At 41.9% G+C, this 12345-nt stretch overlaps 1 protein-coding gene across 1 annotated transcript in view; it reads right to left on the bottom strand.

Annotated features, from left to right (window-relative positions):
- Window positions 1-8705, bottom strand: part of LOC124277900 (monocarboxylate transporter 13-like) — a 43621-nt gene extending 34916 nt beyond the window's left edge. The window contains exons 1-3 of the mRNA XM_046713626.1: window positions 8647-8705; window positions 6214-6264; window positions 5379-5522 (exon numbers count right to left, since the gene is read on the bottom strand). Coding sequence (XP_046569582.1) covers window positions 5379-5522; window positions 6214-6262 — 193 coding nt within the window. The 5' untranslated portion in view covers window positions 6263-6264; window positions 8647-8705. The remainder of the gene's footprint in view (window positions 1-5378; window positions 5523-6213; window positions 6265-8646) is intronic.
- Between the last annotated feature and the right edge of the window lie 3640 nt (window positions 8706-12345).

The raw sequence follows: 12345 nt of genomic DNA, 5'->3' as shown, positions 1-12345 counted from the left end.
GCTAGGAAATGCAGTGATAGGTCTAACCAGCTAGACATGCGGTGATAGGTCTAACCAGCTAAACATGCGGTGATAGGTCTAACCAGCTAGAAATGCGGTGATAGGTCTAACCAGCTAAACATGTGGTGATAAGTCTAACCAGCTAAACATGTGGTGATAGGTCTAACCAGCTAGACATGCGGTGATAGGTCTAACCAGCTAGAAATGCGGTGTTGGAGGGCTAGAAACATGACATGTGGTGATAGGTCTAACCAGCTAGACATGCGGTGATAGGTCTAACCAGCTAGACATCGGTGATAACCAGCTAGAAATGCAGTGATAGGTCTAACCAGCTAGACATGCGGTGATTGGTCTAACCAGCAAGACATGCGGACATGTTAGGTCTAACCAGCTAGACATGCGATGCGAGGTTAGGTCTAACCAGCTAGACATGCGGTGTTAGGTCTAACCAGCTAGACATGTGGTGACAGGTCTAACCAGCTAGAAATGCAGTGATAGGTCTAACCAGCTAGACATGCGGTGATAGGTCTAACCAGCTAGAAATGTAGTGATAGGTCTAACCAGCTAGACATGCGGTGTTAGGTCTAACCAGCTAGACATGCGGTGATAGGTCTAACCAGCTAGAAATGCGGTGATAGGTCTAACCAGCTAGACATGCGGTGTTAGGTCTAACCAGGTAGACATGCGATGTTAGGTCTAACCAGCTAGACATGCGGTGATAGGTCTAACCAGCTAGACATACAGTGATAGGTCTAACCAGCGAGACATGTGGTGATAATTCTAACCAGCTAGACATGCGGTGATAGGTCTAACCTGCTAGAAATGCGGTGGTAGGTCTTACCAGCTAGACATGCGGTGATAGGTCTAACCAGCTAGAAATGCGGTGGTAGGTCTAACCAGCTAGACATGGGTGGTGGTAGTTCTAACCAGCTAAACATGTGGTGATAGGTCTAACCAGCTAGACATGCGGTGATAGGTCTAACCAGCTAAACATGCGGTGGTAGATCTAACCAGCTAAACATGCGGTGATAAATGTAACCAGCTAAACATGTGGTGATAGATCTAACCAGCTAAACATGTGGTGATAGGTCTAACCAGCTAGACATTCGGAGATAGGTCTAACCAGCCAAACATGCGGTGATAGGTCTAACCAGCTAGAAATGCAGTGATAGGTCTAACCAGCTAGACATGCGGTGATAGGTCTAACCAGCTAGAAATGCGGTGATAGGTCTAACCAGCTAGAAATGCGGTGATAGGTCTAACCAGCTAAACATGTGGTGATAATTCTAATCAGCTAGACATGCGGTGATAGGTCTAACCTGCTAGAAATGCGGTGGTAGGTCTTACCAGCTAGACATGCGGTGATAGGTCTAACCAGCTAGAAATACCGTGATAGGTCTTACCAGCTAGACATGTGGTAATAGGTCTAACCAGCTAGACATGCTGTGATAGGTCTAACCAGCTAGACATGCGGTGATAAGTCTAACCAGCTAGAGTTGCGGTGATAGGTCTAACCAGCTAAACATGCGGTGTTAGGTCTAACCAGCTAGAAATGCGGTGATAGGTCTAACCAGCTAAACATGTGGTGATAAGTTTAACCAGCTTAACATGTGGTGATAGATCTAATCAGCTAGACATGCTGTGATAAGTCTAACCAGCTAAACATACGGTGATAAATCTAACCAGCTAAACATGTGGTAATAGGTCTCACCAGCTAGACATTTGGTGATAGGTCTAACCAGCTAGACATGCAGTGATAGGTCTAACCAGCTAGACATTCGGTGATAGGTCTAACAAGCTAAACATGCGGTGATAGGTCTAACCAGCCAGAAATTCAGTGATAGGTCTAACCAGCCAGACATGCGGTGATAGGTCTAACCAGCTAGCAATGCGGTGATTGGTCTAACCAGCAAGACATGCTGTGTTAGGTCTAACCAGCTAGACATGCGATGTTAGGTCTAACCAGCTAGACATGCGGTGTTAGGTCTAACCAGCTAGACATGCAGTGCTAGGTCTAACCAGCTAGAAATGCGGTGATAGGTCTAACCAGCTAGACATGCGGTGTTAGGTCTAACCAGCTAGACATGCGAGGTTAGGTCTAACCAGCTGAACATGCGGTGGTAGATCTAACCAGCTAAACATGCGGTGATAAATCTAACCAGCTAGACATGCGGTGATAGGTCTAACCAGCTAGAAATACCGTGATAGGTCTTACCAGCTAGACATGCGGTGGTAGGTCTAACCAGCTAGACATGCGGTGATAGGTCTAACCAGCTAGACATGCGGTGATAGGTCTAACCAGCTAAACATGCGGTGGTAGGTCTAACCAGCTAGAAATGCGGTGATAGGTCTAACCAGCTAAACATGTGGTGATATGTTTAACCAGCTTAACATGTGGTGATAGATCTAACCAGCTAGACATGCGGTGATAAGTCTAACCAGCTAAACATGCGGTGATAGGTCTAACCAGCTAAACATAGGTCTAACCTAGCTAGACATGTGGTGATAGGTCTAACCAGCTAGACATGTGCGGTGATAAGGTCTAACCAGCTAGACATGCGGTGATAGGTCTAACCAGCTAGACATGCGGTGATAGGTCTAACCAGCTAGACATGCGGTGATCGGTCTAACCAGCTAGACATGCGGTGATGTCTAACCAGCTAGAAATGCGGTGATTGGTCTAACCAGCTAGACATGCGGTGTTAGGTCTAACCATAGACATGCGGTGATAGGTCTAACCAGCTAGACATGCTAAACATGGTGATAGGTCTAACCAGCTAGACATGTGGTGATAGGTCTAACCAGCTAGACATGCGGTGATAGGTCTAACCAGCTAGACATGCGGTGATAGGTCTAACCAGCTAGACATGTGGTGATAGGTCTAACCAGCTAGACATGCGGTGATAGGTCTAACCAGCTAGACATGCGGTGTTAGGTCTAACCAGCTAGACATGCGATGTAAGGTCTAACCAGCTAGACATGCGGTGTTAGGTCTAATCAGCTAGACATGTGGTGATAGGTCTAACCAGCTACAAATGCAGAGATAGGTCTAACCAGCTAGACATGCGGTGATAGGTCTAACCAGCTAGAAATGTGGTGATAGGTCTAACCAGCTAGAAATGCGGTGTTAGGTCTAACCAGCTAGACATGCGATGTTAGGTCTAACCAGCTAGACATGTGGTAATAGGTCTAACCAGCTAGACATGCTGTGATAGGTTTAACCAGCTAGACATGCTGTGATAGGTCTAACCAACTAGACTTGCGGTGATAGGTCTAACCAGCTAAACATGCGGTGGTAGGTCTAACCAGCTAGAAATGCGGTGATAGGTCTAACCAGCTAAACATGTGGTGATAAGTTTAACCAGCTTAACATGTGGTGATAGATCTAACCAGCTAGACATGCGGTGATAAGTCTAACCAGCTAAACATGCGGTGATAAATCTAACCAGCTAAACATGTGGTGATAGGTCTAACCAGCTAGACATGTGGTGATAGGTCTAACCAGCTAGACATTCGGTGATAGGTCTAACCAGCTAGAAATGCAGTGATAGTTCTAACCAGCTAGACATGCGGTGATAGGTCTAACCAGCTAGAAATGCGGTGATTGGTCTAACCAGCAAGACATGCGGTGTTAGGTCTAACCAGCTAAACATGTGGTGATAGGTCTAACCAGCTAGACATGTGGTGACAGGTCTAACCAGCTAGAAATGCAGTGATAGGTCTAACCAGCTAGACATGCGGTGATAGGTCTAACCAGCTAGAAATGTGGTGATAGGTCTAACCAGCTAGACATGCGGTGTTAGGTCTAACCAGCTAGACATGCGATTTTAGGTCTAACCAGCTAGACATGCGGTAATAGGTCTAACCAGCTAGACATGCGGTGTTAGGTCTAACCAGGTAGACATGCGATGTTAGGTCTAACCAGCTAGACATGCGGTGATAGGTCTAACCAGCTAGACATGCGGTAATAGGTCTAACCAGCTAGACATGCGGTGATAGGTCTAACCAGCTAGACATGCGGTGATAGGTCTAACCAGCTAGAAATGCGGTGATAGGTCTAACCAGCTAGACATGCGGTGTTAGGTCTAACCAGGTAGACATGCGATGTTAGGTCTAACCAGCTAGACATGCGGTGATAGGTCTAACCAGCTAGACATACAGTGATAGGTCTAACCAGCGAGACATGTGGTGATAATTCTAACCAGCTAGACATGCGGTGATAGGTCTAACCTGCTAGAAATGCGGTGGTAGGTCTTACCAGCTAGACATGCGGTGATAGGTCTAACCAGCTAGAAATACCGTGATAGGTCTTACCAGCTAGACATGTGGTGGTAGTTCTAACCAGCTAAACATGTTGTGATAGGTCTAACCAGCTAGACATGCGGTGATAGGTCTAACCAGCTAAACATACGGTGGTAGATCTAACCAGCTAAATATGCGGTGATAAATGTAACCAGCTAAACATGTGGTGATAGATCTAACCAGCTAAACATGTGGTGATAGGTCTAACCAGCTAGACATTCGGTGATAGGTCTAACCAGCTAAACATGCGGTGATAGGTCTAACCAGCTAGAAATGCAGTGATAGGTCTAACCAGCTAGACATGCGGTGATAGGTCTAACCAGCTAGAAATGCGGTGATAGGTCTAACCAGCTAGACATGCGGTGATAGGTCTAACCAGCTAAACATGTGGTGATAATTCTAATCAGCTAGACATGCGGTGATAGGTCTAACCTGCTAGAAATGCGGTAGTAGGTCTTACCAGCTAGACATGCGGTGATAGGTCTAACCAGCTAGAAATACCGTGATAGGTCTTACCAGCTAGACATGTGGTGGTAGTTCTAACCAGCCAGACTTGCGGTGATCGGTCTAACCAGCTAGACATGCGGTGATAGGTCTAACCAGCTAGACATGCGGTGATAGGTCTAACCAGCTAGACATGCAGTGATAGGTCTAACCAGCTAAACATGTGGTGATAGATCTAACCAGCTAGACATGCGGTGATAAGTCTAACCAGCTAGACATGCGGTGGTAAATCTAACCAGCTAAACATGTGGTGATAGGTCTAGCCAGCTAGACATGTGGTGATATGTCTAGCCAGCTAGACATGTGGTGATTAGTCTAACCAGCTGGACATGCGGTGTTAAGTCTGACCAGCTAGACATGCGGTGGTAGGTCTAAGCAGCTAGACATGCGATGATAGGTCTAACCAGCTAAACATGCGGTGATAATTCTAACCAGCTAGACATGCGGTGGGAGGTCTTACCAGCTAGACATGCTGTGATAGGTCTAACCAGCTAGACATGCGGTGATAGGTCTAACCAGCTAAACATGTGGTGATAATTCTAATCAGCTAGACATGCGGTGATAGGTCTTACCAGCTAGACAGAAGGCAGCCGCTTGCATACCAAGAATGGCCGACGTCATTGACGCAGTTGTGTGGAAGGTTTCTCTGAACTCAACGAAGAGGATACCGAACGACTTCAGTAAGCCGACAACAAAAAAGTTCTGGACCATTACAGCTGGAAATGATAAAAAAAAACCCATTGTTTAGTAATTCTGCCAATACAGGGAATCTGACCTATAAATGAAACTGATCATTCGACATCATATTGCCATTCATGATCAATCTATCACTGAGAATGCTTGAATATATTGGTCTAAACGAGTACAAGTCGGGTAACTCCATTTTCACCACAGGTCGGTCTTTCTGTCTGGAAACAACTAATTTGGATGATCCGCTATAAGGTTATAACCAACACATCACTTCATTGCGAACTGACGCGACATAACTGACGTCACTGATGTTTACTATCCATTTGCTAACTATTAGTGCACTAACATACATTAGTGAGTGAGTGAGTTAAGATTTAAAGTCACATCGGCAATATTTCAGCCATATTGTGACTAAAACTAGTTCTAAATTCATAAGACATACATATAATACATAAAACCCTGTGAACGAAAGACAGTAAAATTACTGAATAATCACAAAATGAGTTAAAACTAGCTAGCATATATCTTTAAAAGAAGAACACTATTTTTGGACAATACAATGTAAAAATGGGCTCTTGATCGCCAGCAACTGAAGGTAGATCACCATACTAGTGACACTAATTAACATATACCAATCACTATGTTTCCTTACACAAAAGGCTTTAATTCATATGAGGTAATCTTTTTGTATCAGAACATATAATGAAAGTGACTCACCAAATGTTACCATCCATGCCCATCCCCTGTCTTGTTTTGAGCCTGTCATATCTGTCAAAAAACGACTTCACCACCTTGCAGTCTTTAAATCAAGTCAAGATGATTAATAAAACAATTTATAGGTACTTCAGTGACAAACGTGATTAATACACTATCAATTCCCTGTTAACGTAACCTGCAAGTATCTACAAACATTCCTTTGTAAGGATTCGTGAATCTCTCCATAATTGAGCGGATGGGTGCCTCACGTCGGAGGCTTTATTCATTTATATACTAGCTGAGAACAGCACAAACAAAATGGTGTTGTTGTGAGCCCCGCTGATACACAACCTCAGTGTGTGGGTTACAAAAGATCCGTGACCTGAATGAACGACAAGACTACGCCATTGCAAGTCATTCTCCTGAATATCGATCGTTAGTATGAACATTAATTCCCGACATCCCCATTCTACCTACTTACCAAGCTGTTCTCACTCCTCGCCAACCATATTTTATGATGGAAGTGGGCAGTCATATGAGAGATTCATTTTTCTATTTACATAAGGAAACCAAGGTTAACATCAGGTGTACCACAAAGGCGCTGACCCCGCGACCCAGCCTTCACCATTCGCGTGTACTTTGGACGACACTTTACAGTCTAAGCCTCGGTTTTGTAGCCGTGAAGATCCCTTATTGACCTCAATCGCCTTTCCTATTTCATTTTGAGTACATAACATCATGTCCGTGAGGTAAGCATCGAACCAGACGAGCAGCGTTGTTTGTTTCATTTCATTGGTGTCATGACCCGGACATGGTTCAATGGGCGAGGGTCTACACGGGGCACTGTCTACGTTACCCGAAGGACAAAAGAAACTCTTGATTAGATACAAAATTTGAAAACATTATTCCTTACAAATTACTAGCAAACTGAAAACACACTAAGGTGTAAAAGCTCGAAAATATACTGAGAGAAACAAATAAAGGAACACAGGAAAATTCAAGCGTTCCTTTAATATGTTCTAGTTTTCATCACCAGCTTTGAATAGCGCTGTGGGAGGAAATCTGAGAATAAATAAAGGAACACTGCCATGAAGTGGCGTTCCCTTGTTATTTTCCCTCAGTATAGAACATAATTACGATATCCATATTAGCTGTATGGCCATCGAAACCCCTTTAATTATTGTTGTATCCTTATCCATACACTTTCTTCTGCCTGCCACCTTATGTAGTGTTCATGGCTTTGACGTGGAGTATCTGGGACTCTCTAGTTTTATAGGGGTGGTGGGGTAGCCACGAGGTTAAAACGTTCGGAGCGCCGAAGACCCGGGTTCGATTCCCAACATGGGTACAATGTGTGAAGCCCATTTCTGGTATCCCCCGCCGTGATATTGCTAGAATATATAGCTAAAAGCGGCGTAAAACCACACTCACTCTTATAAAGGAATATATTAATCATCTAAGACTTGTATAACGACTATTTTGGTGTATGTGCTTGGACAGATATTTCTTTTATCATCCAAAACTGTGTTCCGCAGGAGATATCGCTTGTGTAAGATCAAACGATATCTCCTAGGAGATATCGTTTTGACAGTAGATTTTGTACAATGCCCTGACAATGCTATGACGTCATGTACTTGATGACGTCACAATGCTATGACATCGCTGCACTGCAAGTCTAATGGCAGTACCGTGTTCAGAGATGTACTTTTTTCATTGAAAATTAATGAAGAGTGATTTTGGATGATAAATAGAATCTCACCCTCTCATCTTCTGATATCAAATAAATCAACACTCGTTGATAAAAGTTAAAATATCCTCGGCAAGCCTCGGATATTTGTAACGTTATCAACTCGTGTTGATATAATTGATATCAGAAGACACTTGGGTGAGATTCTCTATGTCTCGCTCTGACGTCTGATGTGTTGAACGATATGTTTGTTATGTACGTCTTTAGTCATGTGATCATCGTTGTGCACATGCGGTGAGTTGAGAACTAAGCGTACATCACGACCTACCAGTAGACTGTTTGTCAGGTTAGATGGCGACTAGGAACGTCACCTCCAAGTGTTATAGCGCTCATGTTCCAGGTTTGTTGCACAGATAGAAACAATACACCACGAGAACAAACAACAATACAGAAGAACTAAAACTGATTTGATCAAATGGACCTGTTGACTCTGCTTCGCACAGTAGAGGCATGGAGCAATCAGACAAGAGGGGCGCTTTAGACATCGTGCATTAAAATGTTGCACTTATATAGTGTGTAAAGCGTCACTCTTGCCTGATTGCTTCATGCCCCTACTGCGCGAACCAGAGTCAACATGTCCGTTTTGATAAAGCTAGTCTTAGTTCTTCTATATTCTTGTTTGTTCTCATGGATAACATCTTGTGCTAAGCATGTGTTTTTTATGGAATGGAACAGCTGTGATAAGTTCAGAACGAAATCAGCCTTACCAGCAACGGTCTCTTTTTGTGGTAGCTATCTTGCAGCTAACTCCTTAACAATATGTCCGGGTTAGTCTGCCTGTGTGCTGGCGCGAGGCTAAAGCTATGTAAACACCATGTACTCCACTCTATAAATACACACGTACGTTAATACGATATCCAGGGAGATCAAGATCATGATTGTGGTTGAAAACATTACCTCCAACCGAAGCTGACCTCCTGTCGGTGCTCGAGTCATTATTCCACACACACTAGCTTTGCTTCAAGGCCGCAGTGAGTGATAGGTCTATGGATGTGTAATATCTATGTCCTTATTATAGGCAAGTCTAGATACGCAGACAGTACCAAGAACACCAGTCTTTTACAGGGACAACTTCCTTGTCTTATTTATATGATCTTGAAAGCATTATTTAAACTAATAACTATTGCCATACAGAATTGTGCAAATCTACACATACAAAAAAAGTTACATATGTGTATTCGTGCGTTATTATAATTCATAAAATGAAACTTGGAATTTGGTCAATACAAACAAAGGGAACGTTTTCTCACAGGTTACGATATAAGGAATCTCGCAAGTCTTTGTCGATGCATCTTTAACTAACCGCATGTGTAGTTATTTGGTCATGAAGATTCACCTGGAAATTTGAATATCTCCTATCAAATCAGTCAACAAGCACCAGTGCAAAACAGGCGGTGATAATATATTTTCTTAATTTTTTTTTCAAAGGCATAGTACCTTTAGGGGTACATAACTTCTTTCGCTAAAGTTTCGAGGTTTATATTTTGTTAGGAAACAAATATCGGACATTGAATGATTATCTCCATTAGCTGTACAAGTATGTGCAGTTTATGCAGGTTGTGAGCTGGGGAGTGTGTGATTTTATAACCCTTAACGGAATAGCTATAACTGCGGACTACCTTTTAAAGCATTGTATGTAATTCAGACAAATGCCATTGAGGTATTCAGGGAAAGCACTGAATCATCTCTCCTTCACACGGATGTTGCTACATATTGTTCAACATGAATATATACCAGGATTCTCCTATAAAGTTTGACTTTGTTAAATACATTACACATGCAAATCAAAGCAATGATTTCTACCGTTTTGTGCCGTGGTTCAAGTCATGTATGTTGTATTGGTTGCAGATTGTTTAATCCGACATACTGCCTGGGTCGCTAGATACACTGGAAATCATGTTGGTCTGTAGTTTGCAATTCAAAACTAGAGCATTTTTTTCCTCTGAACAATTACGGTTGTGCGATATATTCACGAAGTTGTGTTGAACACGCTAGCATTCTTCTAAACATATTGAAATTCAAAACGTAAACCTCACCAAATTTAAAGAATTTTATTTGTTATATAATGTCCAGTTCCTCGAGAGGCAGTAAAACTGGCATCTGAAGTAATTGCACAGAGCTTGTTCTTTCATGTATGCCTTTGTTGTATATACTTCTAACAACAAAACATCTTGGTCTTCATACCAAGGATGGGAATGTGGCATTTGCATAACGTCCACAAGTTGTATGTCAATAGGTTTGTTAATTGGTCTTTCATTTTTCACGTTTTTTAATAGCTGGACTTTTTAGTTTTCGACCTGTGTATGGTGGACAAAGATATATTAAGTTTGACTTGAATAACATAATTCTATACATAGAAAACAGTAACTCAACGCCCCATAATTTTCTTAGTATTAATACGTTACCATTAACCATAGCTAATGAACTTATCCAAATCATGTTTCACTTTCTATGTGGATCAAGTGACCTACGAGGATTAAATCCGAAATCTAAACGCAAAGAGAACGAAAACATATAGTTTATTCAGAGAAGCAAACATGGTTAAACAATTGATTCTTTTTGTAGTGTTGATAACTATGGTCCTATGACGTTAATAAGTATGGCCATTTTAAAGATTCTGGCATACTATCAGCAAAAGGGCACAATATCAATTTGGTGTAAAACTGCAACAACATCCCTGAGCCCACTCTTCATGGACAGACGTTGAAGTCGACGTGTAGGTTCTATTCTTGGTGGAGGGTCTGTGTCAATACATTAGATTCCGTCTTGGAGGATCTCTCCGGCATCGTCTGCGACCCATGATGTCCCAATGTGCACGAGTGGGCTAGCATTGTCGTCCATGAAGACTGGTCTTGTGTTCACATGGTGTTTATCGAAACCATTCTTAGGTATCAGTGATGTACCCTCGTCCGTTCAGATTTTGTCTGATTGTCACAAGACATGTTTACCGTGATTTGAGAGGCACCTCCATACCACCAATGAACCCCAGTCAAACGGTTCTTGCTCAAAGATATTCCGTTGTGCATATTCCGTGTTTCTGCGGCCCCAAACAGAAGTTTCGCAATCAGTCATGAAGAAAAGACATTGACTTTCGTCCGACTAGTGGACACTAAAGTAATTGTTCAAGTTCAAGCTCATTCATTCACCAAAACCACTTACAGTGGTACGTACAAAAGTACATTCATACATGAATAATGATACAATATACAACGAGGCAACATCATTGAAGTTTTGAAAGATTTCCATAGATACATTTAATATATTTACTGAGCTTATCAATAATTGTGTAATTTATTTCCTTAAAAAGACTATGGAATTTAAAATAATTAGGTCTCGTACAACAATACTTTGGTAACAACTTAGTTCCATCTCCTTATAAAGACTTACACTCAAAACATAGTGGTACTCGTCCACTGCACCAGAGTTACACATCAATATTGCTAAAAGCGGCGTAAAACCCAACTCACTCACTCAGAGTTGCACATCAAACACTTTCTGTCATTAAAAGGGACATGATGCCAGGGCCCTACTTCAACAGGAAGCCTAGCATTACTTGTTCCAAATGTATTATTACTATTTCGGATCTGAACGTATCATGAGCCCGATGCAGCCGCCATGTTGTACATCGAGGAGAAGTTTGAAGATCTGCTGTTTGAACGATTTATAATACCTCTTTAATATGCAATTCGTGAAGAGGTAGCAAAAATACTAAGTACGCAAACATGTATGCTAGACACAGGTTATTACATTAATACACAGATTTATTTATTTTGAGAATCTAAAGTTTAAACACTAAATCTAAAAATTAACACTTTTGAGAAAGGAGAAAGAACGATGTCATCAGTGATGAATTTGGGTTAAACTTCAAATGTAAATTTTCCATGAATAGAAGAGATGGGCGCAGTCAGTAGAGAAGTTGGTAATTTAAAACAATCAACTTCTCTTCGAAGTCCAGTATCGGCGAAACTTTTGCAGTTATTCAAGCTGTAACCAGCCCATACACGATAGCAGTGCTCATGAAAATACATTAACCTCGACAAGCAGTACACACAGCCATCGCGTGTGGTGTATGTGACGAAAACACGTCTAGAAAGTGACATTTAAAAGTCAGACGATTGCTTATCAGATTCAACCCTGTTTGGGCGATTAAAACAACCAGATCAAATCATTCAATTGGTAGGCGGTTAAATCTATTGATGGTTTCTGATCCATGCTGGCAGTTCAAAGTGTAAACCCGAGTCTGGAGATAACTGTTCTTAGCCTATATTTAAACAAAACATAGCTTTCGATGTTCTTCGTTTGTTAGTGATTAAACAGCTCAGTCATGATAATACGGTTATTTTGTCAAACGAGTTATGAATATGGGATATATCCAATTCTAATTCAACTTATAATTAGTATGTAAC

This window comes from Haliotis rubra, unplaced genomic scaffold (assembly GCF_003918875.1).
Source record: "Haliotis rubra isolate DU_JTF1 unplaced genomic scaffold, ASM391887v1 Scf23, whole genome shotgun sequence".
NCBI lineage: Eukaryota > Metazoa > Mollusca > Gastropoda > Lepetellida > Haliotidae > Haliotis > Haliotis rubra.
Note: the sequence above shows the minus strand (reverse complement) of the source record. Positions and strands in the feature narration are given on the sequence as shown.